General features: G+C 40.0%; 1 protein-coding gene across 1 annotated transcript in view; it reads right to left on the bottom strand.

The window, feature by feature from the left end:
- The window catches only part of LOC109269291 (ubiquitin-associated protein 1-like), a 59832-nt gene extending 53298 nt beyond the window's left edge, over positions 1–6534 (bottom strand). Inside the window, 3 exon segments of the mRNA XM_053896153.1 lie at positions 5407–6165; positions 6167–6358; positions 6361–6534. Of these exon segments, the coding sequence (XP_053752128.1) occupies positions 5407–6165; positions 6167–6358; positions 6361–6519 (1110 nt within the window). The 5' untranslated portion in view covers positions 6520–6534.
- Positions 6535–24806: the final 18272 nt, after the last annotated feature.

The raw sequence follows: 24806 nt of genomic DNA, 5'->3' as shown, positions 1-24806 counted from the left end.
ACTGTGAGCTGAATTCAAGAGCTGGACGCTTAACTGACTGGGAAACCCAGGCACTTCTATGCTTAACAGTTCTAACAAATGTTTGGTGTAAGTGGAAGCAGAAATAAGTAGCTAAGATGAGACTATAGAGTGATTTGCAGCTTTCTTTCTGTCTGTTGTTCTTCCTGGGAAGACAGTAGAGAGTCCAGAGTAAGAGCTTGGAGTTAGACAACTTGGTCCAATCCTGGTGTTGTGGGTGGAGGGGTCTCTGGATACTGTTTGGTGTGCAGAGTATTTATTGCTACCAACTCTTGTGGACAGGAGAGGGAGGAAGCAGGATTGGGTAGAGGGAGGAGCGGAACTATAGTGTAGGTCCAGCATAGCATCAGTACCCGCTGGCCCGCTGGGGAGTCCTTGAGTGTGTATGAGCCATTACACCTGTCCCTCAGAGATCCCAAAAGGTCAGACCTTTATACCTCAGTGGTACTCAGCCAAATGGCTTGGGCTGCCCTGGGAAGGGTGTGGTTTTGAGTGAGGTACTGTCTGCAGCTGAGGAGTATCCTGAAGGAGCTGACAGCTTGAGGCTGTCACTGATAGCACTCTCAGGAGCTGGGAGAAGTCCTTCCTTGAAGGGAAGGGGGGGTGCTGTCTGGGTGGCACAGCTCCATATCTGCTACACATCTCCCTTTTTAAAAGGTATACAATCTTGGACATGTTACTTAAAACCTCAGTGGGGACTTAGTTTCCTTATCTGTTAAATAGGGATAATAACTACCTCTCTCTTAAAGTTTTTGTGAGGATTTAGTGAATTATTGAAAAGCCGTTAGAACTGTGACTGGCACATAATAAATGTTAGCTATTATTCTATTTAAGTAATCTTCCCCTCCCCTAATGGTGTCCCATTTAATGGAGAAAGGTTGTAGCATTTTTCAGACTTTGTAAGATATAGTTCACATTCTGGGGAGAAGGTCACGGCAGCCCTTTTTAAAAGAAATCATAATTGGGATACTTCATGTTCTCTCCTTGTCACTTGATGTTATGTGATCTATACTGCTAGCAGAATGTGCTAATGACCTCTGAGTAATAGAATATTAACAATTCCTAATAAGCTGAACATCATAGAGAGCTATTTAAAAATGATTTGTAAATTACATGATTCTGTTCTTAATACTTGTGCATTCCCCTCATAAAATAATATTTTAGGATTGATAATTAAAGGATTTGGTCTTTAATCCTCTAATGATTCATAAATGCTCATTTTTACTGTTTTGTTAAAGTCTAAATGGAAATTTAAGGCCTATTGGAGTTTTTTTAGGTCCTATAGTTTTGAATTTTTCAAATTTTCTTTGAAAAGCACTGAATATGAAAAAAAAGAAAAGCACTGAATATATCAAATAAAGCCCTTTAAATTCCATTCATGACTGAATTTGAAAGGATTATGCTCTCATCTGAGAAGTGGCAAATTACCAATGATGATGATGCTATTGAATTATCAACTAGGGAGAACTACTGAAGAAAATGGGTGGGGGATAAGGCGATGGGGAAAGGAGAATCTGCTAGAAATAAAGACCAATTACTTCTTTCCATCTATTTGTTCACTGAAAAGATATTAATCTAGCACCCAGTGTACCCTAGGTAGGATGCTGGGTGCTGAGGTAAATAGAAAACAAATCCTTCTTTTGAGGAGTTTATGGCCTATTAGGGATTACAGTTGGTGGGGGTGCAGCACGGAGATGTGCACAGTGTTATAAATGTTGTAATAAAGATACAAGGTGACATTGAGGTGGGAGACCTGCATTTAGGGTCTCACCTGGGGAATGGCAAAGAAGGAAGTGATGTCAGAGATATCATGGATGAAAAACAAGAGGTACTTGACCATCAATCTGCTGATGGAATAAGACAAGGGACTGACTACTTAATAAGAGTTAGACTTTCAAGCCCAGGTGGTAGGAAGAATGGGAATATCCTTGGAAAAATAGGATATTTGGGGAAGATGACAGATTTGGTTTTAGACATGTTAGTTTTAAGCACATTGGAACATCCAGGTAGAAATACCTATCAGGCAGGTATATCGGCTTGTGAGGGAATTCATGGATCAGAAAAGAAAAGAAAACAAAGTTTGCATTGATGATTCAAAAACAAAGTATATATTCAGTCGAACAGTTTGAGATCAAATGTGTATTGTGCATCCCAAAGTAAAATTTTCATAATTCTATTTTTTATTACATTGAATTTTATTCAGTTGAAATGCCTGAAATGAAGCACAATGATTATATGCTTAATGCCTCATTTGCTAGTATGCCTGTATCTGATTTGCTTCATTATTCTGTGAGTGGCTAAGCTGAAAAGTATGAGGCCTGCTAATCTTTCAAAAAAATATAAAATATCACTTGCTTGTCAAATTCAACTAATGGAGAACTATATAAAGAGTGAAAGGCTGCTTTCTTCAGGCCCCAGCCCATCTTGCTCCCCACAGCTACTGACTGCTAGTGTTTGGTTTATATCATTATGGTCTTTTAAATGCAAATATAAATATGTGTCTGAATATTTTATATAAGTGGGTTCATACAGTATATGCTTCCTTGCATCCTTTTTTTTTTCACAGAATAGTATATCGTGGATCTGTTACCTTTTTGAAACATATATATCTTATTCTTCTTACTGCATAATATGTACCTGTGTACAGATGAATTCTAACTCATTTGACTATTCCTCTATGGATGTATGTCTACTTTGCTGTTTTTCTAGTTACATAGTGTATCTGCAAACATCTTTGTGTATACATCTGTATACTTGTTCCAGTGTCTTAGAAATGCAATCACTAGTTCAAAGGGAATCCACATTTTTTTAAAGTAAGCTCTATGCCCAACGTGGGGTTCAAACTTACAATCCCAAGATCAGGAGTTGCAAGTTCTATCATTTAAGTCAGCCAGGTGCCCCAGAAATCTACCTTTTAAATTTTGATATATTCAGCAAATTGAATCTAAAGAGGTTATACCAATTTATATTCCCTTAAAAGTTTCTTTTTTTTCTTTCAGTAATTACAGCTGATTTTCATTGTGTACAAAGGAATTTGTATACATTATTTCATTTAATCCTTAAAAGAGTCCTTTGAGTCCTGAACTGAGGCTCAGAGAAATTAAATATGATGCCCAAAGTCACATAGCTTGTAAGCAGTAGAGCCAGTATTTGAAACCAGTTTGATACGGGAACTCATGCCCTTAACTACTTCCTGTCCTGCTTCTCCAAAGGAAAAAAAGACCACAAATTGCAGACAATAGGGACCTCTAGAATACTGTGCTTGAGCCTCAAATTCGGTTGATTTTCTTGGGTGCCAAAAAGAAAGGAAAACAGTTATTTAGAACTAATGTTAAAGACTTCTTTTGAGTCAGATTGTCATTTCCCCGTACCTGTACCTTTCCAGTCATCTTGTCTTGCATCCTGCTCTAGAAAAGCTCAAAGATTCTTTATCTAATCTCATCCCCAAAGATTTAAGTTACTGAGGGACTAGAGGGCTCAGGCCAATGTTGGCTGTATTCACTGCAACTGTCTTCAGCATCTGCTAACAGTGGCATAGTTTGTGTTCATTATTCTGATGCAGTGGGGTATCTGAGCAAGGGGCACAGAGGAGAGGAACATGGCCAAGACCCAGTGGCTCTCCTTGTGAATATTTAAAAGCCATTTAAATAGATTTCTTTTTATCTCCTAATTTCCTATTGATGACAGCACTGAAACTACTTGTCTCATTTTTCAAATTAAAGCTTCCTAGAGCAAAATGGCCTGGAGACTGAGCAGCTCTTGAGGCTCTATTAATCACACGGGTGAGGGTGGGGAGCCCAATAAATTGTTCAGGGAGTGGAAAAGTACTTGAGACTTATTAAGACCACCTCTCCCTTCAGCCAACCTCTTCACACTTGCTTCTTTGAGGCTGGTTTCTTGTGAAGGGTCTTTTCGGTTTTTTCTTCAGAAATGATTTCATAAGTACCTTTTTTCAACGTACACCTATTGATTTCTCTCAAAGACCTTTGCTGGAGTCAGGCAGCTGGCCCTGGGCCCTTCTGATGCATCTGCTCTCAGAAGACAGGACTCTGAGAAGGCATCATGAAGTCCTAAGCTGTAGTCTGCTCTGGGCCATTGTCTCCCTTGGGTTTAGGAACCAGAGTGATGTGGGATGGAATCCTGACTCAACCATTGTTAGTTATATGACACTGGACAAGCAACTTAACTTATATTTGCTCATCTGTAAAGCCTTGGTGTGTCCCTATTGGGATAATATCTGTCTCCCAGGGTTATTTTTAGGATGAGTTATAAGTTGTCTCTCTTTTGTCTGTAACTGGAAAATCAAGTACCAGCTTTGTCCTTCATCTATTGTGTAGCAATAGAATTTCCAGAGCAGTTGAGCTAGGTTGGTAAGTGTTGGGGCTTTGAGGCTACTTTTCAGAGCTCTATACATAAGATCCTGAGAAAGCACCATTTACTCATTTCAAATCTAGGATTGGGGTGCTGGTAGAGATATCAGTGGGTAACAGTGGTTATCCACTGTTTATCAATGTTAGCTCCATAAAATTTGTGCAAGTTACTTAACCTCTCTCAACCTCTTTCCTTTGTATTTAGATATTTTCCTTTGTATTTAGATATTTAATGATGTACAACATAATACCAAAAAAAAAAAAAAGAAGAAGGAGACTAATTTCTATGACTTGATGTTACTTATTACTTATTGCATCATCCTAGAGCAGGGAGCTGGAGGGAGAGGCTGTTCTCCAAGTAGAACTGAGGTGGAGTTAGTGCTGGACTGCTGAAATCACAGCCTGTTTCTCCCCCACTCAATATGCTGGGAAAGGGCCAATGATTTCTTAAACTGATGACTGTTTCCTAAATCAGAAGGCTCCAAAATCTTAGTAGCAGAGGATTGTGGTCCAAACCATGCCAAAAGAAAGACTGAGGCATGGAAGCATAGTAACTGACTGGCAGAGAGGCAAACTCAATACCCCATGGGCAAAAGGACATTCTTTGCATCACAGAGACATTGCAGGACCAGTGTAGCACTAAGAGACTTTGTTAAAAGGAGAAAAAAACAAAAACAAAAAAATCCTGGGAGAACCTTTCACTAGCACTAAACTTAGGTTAGAGCTCAGTCCATCGGTGCAGGAGAGGGAAACATCTAGCCCTAAAGCAGCACTGAGTCTGGCCCTCCCACCCCTTCTCCCTGACTCCTTTTAACAGCTGGGCCAAGTTTCTGTTCAGGATGTACAGACCCCAGAAGGACCAGGAAATCTCTCTGAAGGGCCGAGGTGGCGAGGACACTTCTCAAAATACAAATACATTTAATATGGAAGGAGCCAGAGCAGTTCTGGAGGCTTTCATATATCCAAATCTTTCCTACTTTCTCCCCAGCTCAGAGACAGGCAAGCACAGTCTCCATACCTTACCCTCCACCCTCAAAAGAAAATGGTAAGTGTGCTCCTTTCTCCTTGTACATTCTGTGCACCTAGACAAGACAGAGAGGGAAGGCATCCGGGAGATCAGGCCTGAGGGAGTCAGGGTTGGCACCTCTGTGCCACTGTCTGTGTTGAAAGCTGAAAGCCTAAGAGTATAATGCCAACTGAACTCACTGGCACTACTTTGGGTGCAAGGCGTTAGGGAATTCCAGAAGGTGCCATTATGGAGATTGGATGTGTTATGGAAAGTGCTTGTCAGCTTGGCTGTCTTCTGTTTGCTATCATCAGAGTCAAGTTTGGGGAAGAACAGGGATTTGATATTGCTTACTACAGGAATTGCGGGGAGGGATACTTTGAAAGATAGTGACATCTCATAGTTGCCCAACTGTGTTAAGGTTATAAAGCCACTGGATGTGTGAAGAGGCTTGATATCTAGGGTTGCCCGCTCCAGGGATGCCAGGACTTCCTCATCCTGTAACACCGACCCAGAGCCTCCTCTGGGCAAGTTATTGTCCAATAACTGAGCCATAACGGGTTTAGTGGTTCCTACTAGAATGTTTCTCAGCTCTTCCTTCTCAGTAGTTTTAAACTCCAGATTGTCCAAAGGGTCTTCTTCACACTTAAAGTCAGCAGGATTGAAATCTGTCTTTATGTGAGGTGGGCTGACAACTTTTTGTTTCATGATATTGCTGCTGACCCAAGGCAGGGTGAGGATGCTATGTTGTAAGCTGTCAAGGAAGGGGGTAGATAGCAGACGGCAGTGTGGCTGTACTGTATGTCTCAGAGAAGCTCGTTTTGCTGTCACCCGCTGGGCCACTCTTAGAATTCACTTTAGCTACTATTTCCTCAGTCTTGTACTCTGCTTCCTGCTGGGCTTCTTGGATTTTCTTAATATCTTCAGCCCATTCAATAGTTTTCTTTTACGAGGAGAAGTCATATACTGTACTTCTCCAACAATGTGTAAACAATAAGGCAAGGAGGAGCCAATAGGTAGACCAACTTTAGCTGGTGTTTTGAATTTGTCTCCTGTCTTAAATGGGACATCATCAAGGTAACTGAAAATCTCATGAAAATCTGTGCCCAACTTCTTAGAAGCCATTTAGAACCTGAACACCGCTGCTATCCCACAAGCTGAAAGGTGCTGGCACTGGCTGGCCTCCCAGGCTCAGTCCCCACTGAGCTCCTGATGGTCTCTAGGGAGAATGACCACCACCACCTCCAACTCTGTCCACCCTGGGCTAGGCCATCACCATTGCCAGTACTGCAGCCACCATGTTGAAGTCCTCTCAATTTTTTCTTTTTTCTTGGAAAAAAGGATATAGTACAAGTCTCTATTGGATATAGTTGCTGTGAGGTTTAATGAGAACTTCATATCCCAATTGCCTGCTTTATTTTTCCATTGAGGTACCTTTCATGATTTTACGTCACAGTTTCCTTGTTTATCTTCCTTGTTTATCTTCACGACTGTCTCCCTTTTCCAGTGTAAGTTCCATAAAGCCAGAGATTTTGTCTGTTCTTCTTTACTCCTCATTTTGCCTTACAAAGTGCCTGGCACATAACAGATACTAAAATATTTTGTTGAATGAATGAGTATGTAATGCATGGAATAGTGCCTGAAACATAGTAGGCACTCCATTAATGTGAACTTTAAAAAAATCAGTAGCTACTATCTATAAATTGAGGGTAATAAAATACCTACCTCATAGAATAAAATAGAAGAGCAGAGCACACAGTAAGCCTTCAATTAGTGGCAACTGGATTATGTATGAATAAGTTTTAGTCATTTTCAGCTAAAATATTTTGTGAAGAAAGCACTCCTACTACTCTGTGTTTCAGCTTACAGCTTTTTAAAAGCTTGACTTCATCCTTGTGTGAGGGATGAGGAAGGGTTCAGGAAGAGGCTTGTACAGGCAGTGGGTGTTAGGCAATTTTATTTTATTTTTTTAAGTTTTTATCGAAATTCCAGTTAGTTAACATACAGTGTAGTATTAGATTCAGGTGTAGAATTTAGTGATTCTTCACTTACATACAACACCTGGTGCTCATCACAACAATCTTTAATCCCCACCACCTATTTAACCCATGACCCCCACCTACCTCCCCTCCAGTAACCATCAGTTTGTTCTCTATAGATAAGAGTCTGTTTCTTGGTTTGCCTCTCTTTTTTCCCCTCCATGTTCATTTGTTTTGTTTCTTGAATTCCACGTATGAGTGAAATCAAATGGTATCTGTCTTTCTCTGATCAACTTATTTTGCTTGGCATAATGCTCTCTGGCTCCATCTATGTCATTGCAAATGGCAAGATTTCATTCTTTTTGATGGCTGAGTAATATTCCATTATATGTATGTACACCACATCTTCTTTATCCATTCCCCAGTCAATGGACATTTGGGCTTTTTCCATAATTTGGCTATTGTTGATAATGCTGCATGAACATTGGGGTGTGTGTAATCCTTCAAATCAGTATTTTGTATTATTTGGGTAAATACCTAGTAGTGCAAATGCTGGATCATCAGGTAGTTCTATTTTTAACTTTTTGAGGAACCTCTATACTGAGTGGCTGCACCAGTTTGCATTCCCACCAACACTGTAAGAGGGTTCCCCTTTCTCCACATCTTTATGTTAGGCTATTTTAAAGTGAATTCATTCATCCAAAAAATATTTAGTGAGTTTTTAATTATATTCTTAACACTGTACTGGGTATGGAGATTGTGACAAAGAAAGATGACAATGGCTTTCTTTCACAGCTAATCAGGAATCAGCAGCTTTTCAGAGCTGCAGTGCCGGTTCTCAAGGGCAGCTGTTGGAGGTATTGTTTCTGGAAGGCTTAAACTAACCTAGCAGTTCTTACATAGGAATTTATACTCTAGATATCATCAGTGATACATACAAAGGTACATACTCACCTACCTACTCATGAATATTCATCACAAGATTAAAAAAATTTAAACCAATCTAAATATCCTGCAAGAGGGGGTTGTATAAATAATGTGTTCAAATGATGGGATATTATTTGGCCATTAAGATAATATGTGGGGGGCACCTGGATGGCTCAGTCCGGTTGAGTGTCTAACTTTTGATTTCAGCTTAGGTGTGATTCTAGGGATGTGGGATCAAGCCCTATGTTGGGCTCTGCACTGAGTGCAGAGCCTGCTTAAGAGTCTCTCTCTCTCTCTCTCTCTCTCTCTCTCTCTCTCTCTCTCTCTCTCCCCCCACCCCCTGCTTCTCTCCCTTGTTTGCTCTCTCTGAAAAAGGGGGATAATATGTGGAAGTATCTATTACTATGGAAATATGTTCACAATATATTTATTTAAAAAGGTTATAGTATGATCTAAATTTTGAAAGGGTATTTGCAGAAATAATTTATTTTTATAGATACTAAAATTTTTATCATTTTATTTATCTGATTCTAATATTTAAGGTATACATAAGTATTAATGTAAGCACATAGAAATCTGGCATGACACACCTCACGCCGGTCAGAGTGGCTAAAATGAACAAATCAGGAGACTATAGATGCTGGCGAGGATGTGGAGAAACGGGAACCCTCTTGCACTGTTGGTGGGAAGGCAAACTGATGCAGCCACTCTGGAAAACAGTGTGGAAGTTCCTCAAAAAATTAAAAATAGAACTACCCTATGACCCAGCAATAGCACTACTAGGAATTTACCCAAGGGATACAGGAGTGCTGATGCATAGGGCCACTTGCACCCCAATGTTTATAGCAGGACTTTCAATGATCACCAAATTATGGAAAGAGCCTAAATGTCCATCAACTGAAGAATGGATAAAGAAGATGTGGTTCATATATACAATGGAATACTACTTGGCAATGAGAAAGAATGAAATCTGGCCATTTGCAGCAACATGGATGAAACTGGAGGGTATTATGCTAAGTGAAATAAGTCAGGTAGAGAAAGACAGATATCGTATGTTCTCACTCATGTGTGGATCTTGAGAAACTTAACAGAAGACCATGGGGGAGGGGAAGGGGAAACAATAGTTACAAACAGAGAGGGAGGGAGGCAAACCATAAAAGACTCTTGGATACTGAGAATAAACTGAGGGTTGATGAGGGGGTGGAGGAGAGGGGAAAGTGGGCGATGGGCATTGAGGAGGGCACCTGTTGGGATGAGCACTGGGTGTTGTATGGGAACCAATTTGACAATAAATTATATTAAAAAAAAAAAAAAGGAAATGTGGTATGACATACATCCAAAAGTCAGTAGTGTCAGAGGGATGATTCTATTGTCTTCTTATTTGTTGTTCTTGGTTATTTGTATTTTCTAAACTAAATTTTTCTTCATTATGTATTAAGTTTTAAAAATTATTGCTCCATCCATAATTGATCTCTAGGTGGTTACATAAAAATTGTTAACATTTGTTTCCCCCAGGGGAGGGGGCTGGGTGTGGGGACAGGGGTTTGAGGAGTTTTCATTATATACTGTCTGTACTTTGGAATTTTAAAATACATGAATTCAGTACTTATTGAAAAAAAGAACAAAATAAAAAAGATTATAAATAGTGGCCTGAGAAATTGTGGTGGGTCCCTTGGCTGGACTTTCTGTATGGGTAAAGGAACTCTCTTAGGCAAGTGGCAGCTCCCACAGGTGGGAATGGTGGTTGGGACCATAGAGACTGGCTTGGGAAAGACGTATATGCTCCTTGTGGCAGGAGAGACAAGGCAAACAGGCAGACCAAATGCCTTGAATAAAACTATGCTGCTGACTCTGCTAGTCTCTTCTTCCCTTTGAAGAATCATCCAGAACTTTGGGTATGTCTGAGAGCCCAAGCTATGTATCTAATAAATTTATTAGTTTTTTTTCTTAATACAAAAATAGTACATGTTCATCGTAGAAATTTTATAAAGTAAAGACAATGAAAAAAATACTTGTAATCCAGTTATAAAGATACTATTTTGTTTTAATGACAGGTCTTGATTATCAGTATGTATAAAATATGTGTGTATACACACATGTGCATATAGGAGGTTACACAATGAATACTGCTTTGTAACCTTCCTTTTTCCAGTGAAGATTTCTTTTTTGAGGGGCTGGATAGAAAACAATGACAAAAAGTATTCTAGGATTTCTTCTTTTAATGTTGCTTCTGAAAGATATAAATATTAGGATAGAGAATTTTAGTCATTGAACAGATTCATTCATTCATTCACACATGTATAACCTAGTCTTCCTCCATCCTGGTTAGCCAGCGTCCATGGTCTCAGTTCTCATTTACTTAATAAAACTGAGCCCTCCAACACTAGAGTTTGTGACCCTTGGGCCCCTGAAGATTGATTCTTTTTTTGCCTTGTATCTTCTATCACTTCCTCTCCACTGGATCATTTCCATCAATATTCAAATATGTTCAAACTTCTCTCATCTACCAGTCATCCTCCTAAACCTGCTCTGCCTCAAACATTTTCCATATCAGTCAATGCAATATGCCCAGTTGCTCAGGTCAGAAAGCTAGGAGTCATCCTTAATGCCTCTCTTTCTTTCTCCTTACATGTAATCCCTTGACAGGTCCTATGGACTTTATCTCCAGAATGTACCCCAGATTCATCTACTTTTCTCTATCTTCACTCTCATTGTTTGACTAGATATGGGAACAGCCTCCTTATCTGGTCTTCCTGTAATACATTCTCTACACAGTAGCCAGTGAAAACCTTTGGAGACAAATCTGAATCCAACTATCCCTTTCCTCTGCATAAAGCCCATTGATGGCTTCTTCACATTTAAAAGAATATCCCCTTTCTTATGATGGCCTACAAGGCCCCTGGCCCTGTCTGCCTCATCTACTTTCCCCCTTTAGCCACTCTGGCTTTTTCCTGTTTCTTGAACACTCTTGTATCTCTTGCTGCAGAGGAAGCTTCACGAAGGCAGAGACTATGACTATCTTGTTTACTGCTGACTTTTCAGTCTGTCTTGGTTCCTTGAACATAGTAGTAGGTATTGCATACTTATATTGAGCAAGTAGGTGAATTTATGAGCTAATGAGGATGATAAAGACAAATACGCTTTAAATGAAAGCCAACTGTGGTAAGAGAGGCTTGAACTAGGTGCCTGGAGTTCATGGAGGGGATACTTACTGTAGTCAAGGAGGTCACGGAGGTCATATAGATGAGGAAATGTTCAAGATGGACATGAAGCTTGGACGTAAAGATTTTCTAGGTTTAAGAAAAGGAGTAGGGTCTGAAGAGAATGATGAGTAGTAATTCTGTTGAATTGGGACATAAGGTATATGTAATAGACCTACACAAGTTAGGGACGGAAAGGTAATTCTGGATCTGATCATGGGGGATCTAGAATGCCAGGTTAAAGTGTTTAGATAGTTTATCTGACAGGAGACCTACCCCTACATTCCAGGGAACAAAATAATCAGAGTCTTCGGAAGGTAAATTGGTCCATGGTCTTTGGTGGTCATCAGTGGAGATGAATGAAAAAAGAGGGAACAGATGTGAGGAATACCCTAAATAAACTGTTGATACAAATTGATAACTGATAACTGAATATGAGATGAGGAAATCAATGCAGATTTGAACTTGAGTGATTCAAAGAATAGTGGGACCAATAATAGAAATAGAAAATCATAAAAAGAAGATATTTTTTGAGGGGATAGATAATGAGTTTGGTTTCTAACCTGTTGAATTTAAGGTACTAATGGAACAGGAACATGAAGTTTGTGATGGAATTTGGGACTAAAGACAGGATTAGAGATGTAGTTTTCACTTATTCATTTGTCCAGTAAATATTTATTGAGTACCTAGCATATGCCAGACACTGTTTCAGACATTGGGAATACAAAGATGAAAAGCATAAACCGTGACTCTGCGATTTCCTTTTTCCCATACCCAGCTTTTTAACCCAAGACCAAGAGAAGACACTCCTCTATTGATAGATAATTATAAATTATCAAGATCGACAATATAACTGTTGTAATATGCATGATTGTTTATATGTTTAACCTCTTTTATGATTATAAGCTTGTATTAGAAGGGGTTTCATCATGCAAACACAATTGCTTATAATTTATAACCTAGGGTTCAAGGAAATGCTGACATGATGATTAGAGGAAACAGTTTAAGGATGTATAGGTGTCTTTGATTTTGACCAATGATTAGGTCATTTCATCTGCATATCTAACACAGTAAACTGGCACTGGGAGAAGAGCTAAAAATACCAACTCCAATATGCTGGAATTTGGAAGAATTCTGTGTCTCAAAGGGGTAAATTCTGTGGATAGTTTTAGGAAGAGTGTCAGTCTGAAGCCGTCTTCAAAGGGGAAACAGTAGTACCTACATTCAACCTTGGATGAAGCAGGGACGACTATTTAATGAGGTTCTTGTTACTATTTTTCTGTTGGGTGAGGATGGGGTATTGAAAGCAAGGTGAGGAAAACTGTAGGGAGAAATCAGGCGGAAATGCAGAGCAAACAGGGAGAAAAGTCTTAAGAAAAGGGGATACAAGTTATTTACAATCATGCACTTTAACTGCTCTATTATCCTATTTTGTTTCCACAACGGCATGCAAGTTTGAAAAAGAATTATCTTTTCCACTTTATAGAAGGGTTAAAAGGACAGGACTAAAAGCCAGCAAAGCTGGGGCTTGACCCAATGGTTTTGAGTCCAAATCTACGATTCTTTGCACTGTACTGAACTGTTGGGAGATGCTGTATGCTCTGGTGCTCTGTCCCACTGCTGTATTTGCTCAGGCTCGTGGTTGAGCTTAAATGTCCTTCACTCCTTCTCTGAGGTCTAAACCCTACTTATCCGCACATGTCAGCACATGTCACCTTCTCTATGAAGCTTTGTCAGATTCTGTCAGCCTTCCAACAGCTCTTTGTCTTTACCTCTCCTATAGAGTCTTTCTTTCTCTATGGATTGCCTCACATTCTTTCTTGGCATTATAATGTTTATTTATATGCATGTTTTATCTCTGCTTGTAGACCCTAAACGCCTTCAGGATAAGCCCTGGATCTGAATCATCTTTATTTTCTAACAGTACTTAGCACAATGCCTCACAGGCGTTTAGTAAATATACATTGAATGAGTGGATGAGTGAGCGAATGAGTCTTCAGGTCTCCTGAAGCAAGTGTGAATCAGCTGGATAACTGCCAGGAGTCTCTTTGCCTCTCCAACTGGAGGCAGGACTGATGTCTCCAGCATGTTATAGAGGGGGATAGCCAGATGAAAAAAAGAGGGCAAAGTTTGATTTGCTTTATGCAGGTGAAAATAGGAAGATGTAAAAGTAGTGAATGGATAAGTTGAGAACTGAGATGTAATCTGTATGATTGTCTGAAGGTTTTAGGAAGAAACTTCCAGTCCCTTAGTTCAGGTAAATTGGAATAATTGGTACTCTCGGCTGTGTAGATGTGCTACTTGGCACAAAGAGAATAAAAATGTATTAAGTGTGTTATAGGGAGATGAAAAAAGACTGAGAATAAATCAGGATTGTAGTCTTTTCCAGTCATTTTCACTTTGGGCTGAGGTCTGAATTATCCATTTTGGAGTCACATGTTTCTGTCCGCTGCTAGACTGCCCGGTATGCTTGGAGCAAAGTCAATTAATTCAGCGGCTCCATGGCTCACTTCTAACAGACTGTAGTGGAGAAGTTTAGCATTATCAGTGAGAGAGAACTGAAGATTAAGGATGAGGAAACAAATGGAACTATTGCCACATCCCTGGATGAAATCATCCTTGTGCCAAAAAGGTATTACTCACTCTCAGCTGTCAGGGGGAGATGCCCAGGGGAGCAACTCAACTTTAGCCTCTGCTATAACAGTTTTGAAGAAGAATGAAAGACTACTTAACTTTAAAGCATGGGACCAAGTAATGTGGGCTTGAAGTATGAGAACATGGTAGTCATGCTTTTTTTTTTTTTTTTTTTTAATTTTTTTTTTTCAACGTTTTTTTATTTATTTTTGGGACAGAGAGAGACAGAGCATGAACGGGGGAGGGGCAGAGAGAGAAGGAGACACAGAATCGGAAAGAGGCTCCAGGCTCCGAGCTGTCAGCCCAGAGCCTGACGCGGGGCTCGAACTCACGGACCACGAGATCGTGACCTGGCTGAAGTCGGACGCTTAACCGACTGCGCCACCCAGGCGCCCCGGTAGTCATGCTTTTAAGGAATCCATAAATGTGTTGTGAGATACTTTGTAAGACTTAAAATATTACATAAATTCTATTATTAAACATGGAAATAAGGGTGTATTAATTTGAGTGTTGTTCTATAAAGCCTATACAAAATAGAAGTTTGTTATGTTAAAAATTTGAATTATAGTTAATATGCTACTTAGAATAAACAATATTAAATATCTAATTAGTGATCATTTTTCTTGAAATTCTAAGCTTGCTTTGTTATATTTGCTTTTCTTTGAAAAAGGGGATAATTTGGGGCACCTGGGTGGCTCAGTTGGTTAAATGTCTGACTTTGGCTGAGGTCATGATCTCTTAGTTTGTGGGTTGGAACCCCGCACTGGGCTGTGTGCTAACAGCTCAGAGCCTGGAGTCTGCTCAGATTCTGTATCTCCCTCTGTCCCTGCTCTTCCCCAGCTTGCGCACTTGCTCTCAAAAATAATAAACATTAAAAAAAATTTTTTAAGGGGGGATAATTTGAATGATTTATTTCATTTTTTAAGTAAATTTTTTTATTTTAATGTTTATTTATTTTTGAGAGAGAGAGATATCACAAGCTAACTGACTGAGCCCTCCAGGCGTTCCTAGGTCATTTCTAAAAACTAGAATTACTGTTTCCTTTTTTTCTTAATTTCTGATGGTAAAAGTTGATAACTTAAAATAATTTGGTTAGGACTATAGTTTAAGTAGCATATGTTCAGTTTACATGGCTACTTTTAATGCTTCCCCCCCCCCCCCCCCCCATTTTCTGAAGTAGAAGGACTTTCACTCCTTAACTACCTGCAGTCTTTTCAAATGTACAGGTGTTATCTAGGCTAGTGTATTGAGAGGACATTCATTCATTCAGCAAGTGTTTTATTGAACATCTACTATATGCCAGACACTGTAGCTAATGGCATGTAAGAGTGAACAAGATGGACAAGGTGCCTACTTTATTAAAGTTTATGTGTCAAGAAGGAAAAAATGTCAATGAGATAGAGTGACTGGGTTTGGGAAAGATGTGTGTGTTGGGAGCCATGCAGATTGGGAGACCAGAGAATGATTCCCGAGGAGGTGGTATTTGCTCTGTTATTTGAAAGACAAAGAAAGGTCGGTCATATGACAATGATCTGGTAGTAAGGGACTCCAGGAAAGGGAACAACAGCGAGTACAAAGGCATTAGGACAAGGATGAGCCTTGCCAGATAAAATACAGGATGCCTAGTTAAATTTGAATTTCAGATAAATAATGAGTATATACTATCTTAGTATAAGTATGTCCCAAATATTGTATGGGTCACACTTATACAAAAAATAATTCATTTTTACCTGAAATTCAAATTTAAGTAGGCATCCTGTATTTTTATTTGCTAAATTTGACAACTGTAGCCTGAGGTATTTAAGCAACAGAAAGAAGTCCAGTTTTGTTGAAAAAGAGTAAGTGAGGGGAAGGTGGTGGGTGGTAAGTTTGGAGATTTTGGTAGCGGCTGGATTGTTCAGAGCTTTATCAGCTAAAGTAAAGAGTCTGGATTTATCCTAAGTGGAAAGAGAAGCCACTGGAGTATTTTAAGCAGGGGAGTAACAGTCTATTAAATACATGGATAGATAAGAAAAGGATGGCCACATATTAATTATATCTTAAGTTTTTCTCTTCTTGGTATATGTAGGGGGATACCTTTACAAATGGATTTCTTTTATGAAAGGGAAATTTATGCCCTGCTTTTAGTCAAATAGGAGTGCAGAGAGCTCCTCCTGTGTCTACCGCTTCTCAGTTACCTTCAGCTCAAAATAATCCTTACGCCAAAGTGGCATATTTTGAGGTGGCATATTCTGATCCCCTTCAGTACATTTTATAATCAGTAAGTCCCTGTGCATCTTAAGGTGTTTTCTTGGTAAGAACTCTTTCAGGTTTGAGATCCTGGCCCTTTTTAAATTCAAGGCAATCTGTTGTTTGAGGCTAGCTAGTCCCTCTCTGCCCTCCCCACCCATACCAGTTCTCCTAAAGAGTCCTTATTAAAAGCAAAAGAATTAAGTTATCAGAAAAGGATTTTAGTAGTCTGGGGAACCTAATTATATAGATTCAGTCTGTCTTTTTGGAGAGTTACTGAGTTATCTTAAATGACATAAAAATAAGTTTCTAAATCAAAGTCACATTCACTGCCCATTGTCATCACTCTCTCCCCTCTCCAATGCTTCCTCTTCTGATTAGATTGTATCACAGGCACTGAGTCAGGACACTGTCCCTGTAATCTTAATTCCTGTTGAATACTTGCACTTGATTCACTGCAAGGGGGAAAAGCCATGGTTCTCTTTGACACTTTGAGTCCCTGAGCTCTTTCATCAACTAATTATCAGCAAAGGACCTGAGGAAGGAAACGCAGTTCATTGGTTCATTAACTCGCACCCTGTAGATCTGTGGGGCAGATGGGGAAAGCTCCAATTAAAGCCTGGGGATTTAGGAAGGCTTTCCTGTCAGTCATGAGCTGGAGCAGCAATTGTGATGGGGAGTGGGACTGCTCAGTGTGCCTGGGCTGAGGCTTTCTCCTTAATGAGGGTGAGGTTCCCCGGCCTCCCACAGTGCAGGAAGGAGGCAGAGCCCAGCAGCTCTACACACCCACTTCCTTTCTGTCCTTAAAACTTGGTTCAGTGTTTCTTTGTGATATATACATCACTTCTCCTACCAGCTGTGAGGGCAGGAGCAAGAGCAATTAAGGGCATTATTAATCACCAAGTTCTCAGTGAGAGGGGTCAAACTGCAGCAGGATTTGACAAAGCAACAATTCTATCAGCAGCGGAGTTATAAAAGTAGATAGCTCAACATTTTAGAGCTATATTTGGGCTTGTTCTTTCTTGGCCCTAAAAAATCTTATTGAAAGTGAACATCCCAGAGGTGATTAAAAACTTGCCTTCCTTTGAGTTTTGGAATTGTTTGAGTTCTAACAATATTTGAGTTTGGCAAGCTTTGAGTCTCCTTTGGGAGGTTGCAGCAAAGTGAATTGGAAAATGTATCGGTGCTTTTACAGAAGAGAAAGGGTCTCTGCCTTTTATTGTAACATGTATACTAGAATTTCTTCTTCACTAAAAATCCATGGAAAATGAGAAAAACATTTTATGGAATTTGTTTTGTAAATGCATTTGAAATATCTATTGAAATTTTGTTGATTTTATAAGATTAATACTATTCAACATTTTTGAAGCAGGCAGTGTTTTTCTTGGTGACGACCCTTCACCCAAAAACAACACTCACAGAGGGGCCCGCTGATGACTGCCTCTGGGTGACCAGACTGCTCTTTGTGCTGCACTTTGTGTGGTTCTTTTATATTATTTTTCTCATTTAATCAGTCAAGAAATGTTTATTGAGCATCTATTATGGGCCAGGGATACAGTAGAGAATTAAGTAGACATATTCTCCTTCCTAGTAAAGTTTATAATCCAGCAGGGAAGACAAAAACTAAATGATTAGACTTATTTAAACATAAATTATAGCTATCACATTATTTTATCTTTAAAACTGTGAGTATGTACATCTAAAAAATAATCTCACATTTTCTTACCTGGGCTTCTAATTATATTATCTGTGATACAGGCAACAAATAGGTGGTTGGCTTATATGCAAAAGACCAGTCACTTCTCAATTATATCAGTGGCTCTGATATGCTTGCCTCAACTGGGGTGAAAGCCTTGGCAATATATGTTTTGCCATGTGAGAACACTGGTTAAGGTTTTTTAAAGAGTATTTTTGGGAATTGTTTCTGCTGAGATGGTGGAATGGGGAGTGGGGAAGAAGGAAGAAAACTAAGTATGAAGAACTTTAATTTTATAGCCTCAACCCAAATACCCTAAAAGCAGATGGACTTGAGGAAACATGAGAAGAAGGGAAATCCCAGGCAGAGTCAAACAAGTGTTCACTGGAGCAGCAATTACAGCCCTAGGCAGGAGGAGGCTCAAATTTCCCCATTACTAGGGCTTTTTCTTTAATTTATACCCTAAATGACTCTTCTCTGGTATCAGAGGGGACTTCACAGGGGACTATTAGAAGTAATTAAGTGTTTCAGTAGCCCCTTGAGATCTACCTAGGGAATGTACAAGGTAAAATATAATAGTTTAGGGTTGAGATCAGCCAACAATTTAGCTGGGGCAACCTTTGAAAAGCAAGTTACCCAATAAGGAAAAAGTGTTAGCAGAATGCCTAGAGAGAAGCTCAAAAGACAAAGGGTTGAATGGACATTGTTAAGTCCTAGGCTACATCTGGATTAATACTTCCTTTACATGATGCCTCAAACCACCTCCTTTGCACAGTGTGCAAAAAGAAAACCACAGGCTCAAAATGGAGTCACTTATGCTAGGCCAAGTCACCAAACCAGGGCTTAATACCTAACCTAATTGCAGTTTCAGTCTGCAGAAATAGATCTGGTCAGCAGTAATGAGTAATCTGTTGCATGAGCCTTTCCATCCTTCAAAGGAAGATGAGGTCATCTACCTAATAAGACCCCTGTTTTTCCCCCTAAGGGAAAGTGACCTTGCTTGGAACAATCCTTTATTTTCTTTTACTAATAACTTCCTTATACCATCCTCCTTCCCATAAAAATCTTCCATTTTATACAACTCCTTGGTATATCTCTCCATTTGCTAGATAGTATGCTGTTGGATTCATGAATCATTGAATAGAGCCAATTAGATCTTCAAATTTACTCAGTTGAATTTTGGTTAACAAGGGCCAAACAGAATAACTCAGCCAAAAAGTACTTCTCTTGTTTCTCCTAAAATAATAGTAATTTTGCTCAAATCTTAGCCATTGCACAACGTTTAACCAGAAGTGTTAAGATCAGTTAAGCCTGTCCCAAACCCTGGTATTGAAAAAGTTACCAAGAAACCTTTAACTCTTTGATAACATTGGCTCCTTTAGATCATTAGTAACCAATCAATACTTGCTTATTTCTTTGTGAGGAGGATCAGTACTTTTGACATGGGATTTGTCAGTTTATATTTCATATTATGGCTTGATTCAAAGACATTATGTTATGATGTAGTGGTTAAAGGCATGGTCCTCAGAGCAGACTGACTGGGCTCACTATTTCTCAGCTGTGTAACTTTGGGAAAATTGTAAGATGGGATTAGCTATAGTACTATGGTATAGGGTTATTTTGAAGACTGCATGTGCGTGTGTTGGTGTGTGTGCACGCGCACATCCGTGCTTAGAACAGCACTTGGCACGTGGCCAGTCCCCAAAAGGGTTAATTAAATATTATCATTTGAATTGTTTAGAGTAACTTTTCTGCTCTTTGGAACAGACATGGTCCAACTTTAATTTGGCTGGTAGTTGTGACTTCTGTCAGTTGCACTGATGGGAGAGGTGTGGTCGTGTGGATGAATCTTTCCTTAAGGACCATTTGTTTGGTTTGTAATAGAGTAAATGTATCCTTTGGGTCTCTTGAAGGACCCACCCAGGCTACATCATAATAAAAACACTTATGTGTCAGGCACTTTATTTGCATCATTTTATTAAATCTTTACAAAGGGCTCCAAGAGGAAGTACTATAATTATTCCCCAGTTTACAGCTAAGGGAACAGAGACATAGAGAGGTTAATGAAGAAAGTACACAAGGTCAAACAGCTGGTAAGTGGTAAATGAATTTTCACGCCAAAGCCATCTGATTCCAAAGATTGCTCTTAACAGTGATGCTGTGCTGCCTTGACCTCTTCTGAGCAAGCCCTTGCCCAGAAATATGAGAGAACACTTTCTCTGGGACTCTTGGAAGCCAGTAGCAAGGCCTCCACTTGCAAATAAAATGCACACAATGTCACAAAAAGAACTTGTGCCATTTAATGGAGGAGAATCATAAATTGAGGACATGCAAGGACTAGAGATAGTTCCTCAGGTAACTTTAAAAATTAAGTCCTTGGGGCACCTGGGTGGCTTTGTTGGCTAAGCATCCAGTGTAGCCGACTTCAGCTCAGGTCATGATCTCATGGTTTGTGAGTTCGAGCCCCACCCACATTGGGCTGTCTGCTGTCAGCGTAGAACTTGCTTCAGATCCTTTGTCTCCCTCTCTCTCTGCCTCTCCTTTGCTGTCTCTCTCTCTCAAAAATAAATAAACATTAAAAAAATTAAATCCTGATATGGTATGCAACAGATTTCAGTAATCCCAGTCTTTCAAGTAGTCACCAAGGTCACTTGCTGCTGGGCCTGGGGGTGACCTACCACAGGACTGTCCAGGTCTCCTGCTGCTTGGGATTCCCTTCTGAGCTTCTCTAGCAGTGTTCATTCACTCTGTGCTCAGCTGGTCCCTTCCAGCTCTTGCCATACAATTCTGAAGCTAGTGTCTTATGAGAATTTAGGAATTCTCTTTGAGCAAGGCACTTATTAGTAATTGTTTCTAGTGCTGCTGTGATAAATTTTCACAAACTCAATAGCTTAAACAACATAAATTGATTATCTATAGTTCTGGAGGTTATAATTTCCAACATGGGCCTGCCCTAGGCTAAAATCAGGGTGTTGGTAGAACTACATTCAGTTCTGAAGGCCCTAGGGGCAAAATCTGTTTCCATACCTTTTTCAGTGTCCTTGGCTGGAGCCTTCCTCATATAGCCTCTCTCTGCAACTGTTGTACCATCCGTCTCTGACCATAGCAGGAATGATGCTCTGCTTTGAGGATTTGTGCAATTAGATTGGGCCTGCCTGGATAATCCAGGACAATTTCCTGAGTTTAAGGTCCTTAACTTTAATCACATCTGCAAGTGACCTTTGCCATGCAAGGTACCACCTTCACAGGTGCTAGGGACTAGGACATGGACATCTTTGGGAGGTCATTATTATGCCTACCACAGGAATGAAATTGAAACTGGGGTGTATAATGCCATCAGTTTAGAATACAAAAAATGTCACCCTGTACTGGTTCCCCAACTTCTACCCTTGAACCCCCACTGGCCTTTTTAGCCAGAGATCCTGGGTGAGGTGAGGCTGGGAGTGGGCCCTCCTGTGGTCAGTCCATTAACACCAGGAATTTAATCCAGGGGTCAGCCTCAGTTAATATACATGTATTTTATTCAGAGAGAGTGTGCATATGCGTGCAAGCAGGGAAAGGGCAGAGAGAGAGAGAGAATCTTAAGCAGGCTCCATGCTCAGTGCAGAGCCTGCAGTGAGGCTCTATCTCAAGACCCTGAGATCATGACCTGAGAGGAAATCAAGAGTCTGATGTTTAACTGACTGAACAACCCAAGCACCCCAGTCTTAGTTAGTATTGCCTTGCAGGGAGGAGGGTGGTCAGTACTATAAGAGTACTGTTCTAGCCTGCTGCTACTCCTACCCACTGGTGGTGTCACTGCCTTGTCCTGGGCATCCATTCTGCTTATTCAGGGGCTCTGCCACAGAATGCGTGGCAGTATTGAAGTTGCCAAATACAGAGCTTGCTGCCATGGCCATTGCTGCACTGGCCAGAACTGACTAGCACAGGATGGGGAAGGAATTCTTCCCTTACCCATGGGTGCCCCATGCCCAGGCAGCCCAGGTTCTCAATAATTTCCTTTAATGAAATGGTCTTTTCCATCTGTACTTGTATCAATAGGGTTAGTTGGGGTTAGCTGCCTTTAATACCTGGTGAGATCCCTTTACCTGAGCCCTGACCTCAGGGCGATCTTGAGGAGTATTGTTGAGCTTACCTGCCTCCCAACACAGGTGACAATTATGGTAACTTTGAAGCAGGAAGCAAAGGAGGTGAGATTCTCATTTCCTTCCTAATGACTCCCACCTGAAGCCTTCAGGCTTCTTACACAAATTCACTACCCCTCATCTTGGGCAGTGTTTAAGCTTAGTCTCTCAATGGGGTGATGGTGAGGGTGAGGGAGTTGGACCATGTTGCCAGCACAATGTCTATTAGTAATTCAAGGGCATTTTGGTGACTTGTCCAGGAATGTGAAGGCTTCAAGGCAACTCCTTGTGGCTACCATCAGAAACCAAAGAACAACTAGCAATTTCCAAATGGCAATTTTTTTAATAAAAAAATATTTAAAATTCCATTTCACTGGGCATAATGCCAGGGTTATCAGTCTTCAAACATTTTTGTTTCAGGACCCCATTACACTCTTAAAAATGATTGAGTCTCCCAGTTTTGGTTGATGTGTGTTGGATCTATTGATAGTTTCCACAGTAGAAATTAAAACAATTATATATCAATTCATTAAAAAAAACCCATTAGGTTAATATAATTAACACATTTTTATGAAAACTAGCTATGTTGTCCAAGACAAAAACATTTTTTTTATTAAAAAATTTTTTTTTAAGGTTTATTCATTTTTAGAGACAGAGAGCATGAGTGGGGAGGGGTAGAGGGAGAGGGACACATGGAATCCGAAGCAGGCTCCAGGCTCTGAGCTGTCAGCACAGTGCCCAATGTGGGGCTTGAACCCATGAACTGTGAGATCATGACCTGAGCTGAAGTTGGACGCTCAACCAACTGAGCCACCCAGGTGCCCCAAGACAAAAAAAAATTGAGGGAAGAATCACCTTGTTTTACTTTTTTTTTTGCCAATTCCTTTTGTTTGACTTAATAGAAAACAGTTGAGTTTTTTATATCTGCTTCTGCCGTCAGTCTGTTCTGATATCACAGTTTGGACCAGCTATCCTGGGGTAATTTCAAATCCTATGTGCAAAAACGCTTTGGAGATGGTAAAGCACCATAAAAAATGCTAGGTGTTTGCTGTTTCTATACAGGGCTGCTAAAAGAGGGAGTAACAGGAAATTCCTTCTCTGAGGCTCATCACACCTCTTTGATTAAACACAGGAGAACTCAGCCCACCCAGAGATGAGGTGTTTCTTTTTACAGAGTTTCAGAAATAACATTCTCACAGAAACTTACATGGAAAAAGTCCATCAGTTTACCAGATACTAAAGTAAATCTGACTCCATACTAGACAAACTGTAGTTCCAAGAACTCCAAGAGATACAGTTGGGAAAATTGACATGACTCTATACTACATTTAAAAAAGAGTTTTTACATACTTTCTTTTTCCCTCCCAAATATGTATACCTTTGAGAGGTAGGCATTCTGAGGCCAGAGAGATTAATGGCAAAATGACTTACCAAAATGTCACACAGTTCTGATAAACGGTAAAACTGGGAATCCAGTCTAGGTTTTCTGATTCCAAAATCAGTAGCTTTATTCCATTGCATTACAATGCCTCTGGGTAGTTTATCTCATGCTTATGGGGCTCTAAAGAAGAGGAAAGTAGGAAAGACATGTCTAATTTGGAGGGAAGAACATAGGGAACATTTTTAACCATGGCTGCAGCACACACAGCTATGGGAACTATGTTTTCAGGGATAATAGTGTCTTGGGAGATGGAATGAGAAATTGTAGGACACTAGATCATTGGCAGTGGGTAGGATAAGGATACCTGAGTCAGATTTTCTCCTTCACAATTATATCAAACTCTGTCTCTGATTGTAATGTGGTTTCTTGAGCAATCTCTGACAAAAAAAGAACCCGAAGATAGAAAATTAGCTCAGCATTAGGTATTATTATCTGAATGCCCCCAAATAGAGTTGAAGATGCTGTTCTTTTGCTGCAAGTGGCCCCCAAAGATCTTGAGTGGTTTATCCATCCAGCTACCAGCCAGGCCTACAATAGTGAAGGACAAGAAATGATTGTTTGTTGAGTTTATTTCTCTTCAGATGGCTCTCTTTTGTCTTCCTCAACAACCCTTAGAAACAAGTATTTTACTTTTCCAGTATGACATAATCAGATGGATACTTCCTAGTCATTGTCTTAACTGACTTATCTACAGCAGAAAATCACGTGAAAAGACTGTCTTTAGTTTCCTTTGGGTTCTCTGATGCCTATGTGCCTTAGCTCCTTCTTACCTCTTTAATGAATCATTTCAGTTTTTTCTGCAGGCTTCTCTTCTAGGCTAGCACTTAAATGATGATGTCACATGAGACCCTCTACTGTTTTCTTTGATTCACTGTTCCTAGTCAATGCATTTAGTCTTTTGGCTTCTGTATCCATCTATTTACTGGTAATTTACAAAGCTCTATCTTGGGGTGCCTGGTTGGTTCAGTTAGTTAAGCATCTGATTTTTGGTTTCCGTATGGGTCATGATGTCACAGTTTGTGAGTTTGAGCTCTGCATCGGGCTCTGTGCTGACAGAATGGAGCCTGCCTGGGATTCTCTCTCTCTCCCTCTCTGTCTGTCCCTCCTCTGCTTGTGCTCTTGCTGTCTCTTTCAAAATAGAATAGAATAGAATAGAATAGAATAGAATAGAATAGAATAGAA

Source organism: Panthera pardus, unplaced genomic scaffold (genome assembly GCF_024362965.1).
Source record: "Panthera pardus isolate Hobbes unplaced genomic scaffold, ASM2436296v1 HiC_scaffold_7, whole genome shotgun sequence".
Taxonomy (NCBI): domain Eukaryota; kingdom Metazoa; phylum Chordata; class Mammalia; order Carnivora; family Felidae; genus Panthera; species Panthera pardus.
Note: the sequence above shows the minus strand (reverse complement) of the source record. Positions and strands in the feature narration are given on the sequence as shown.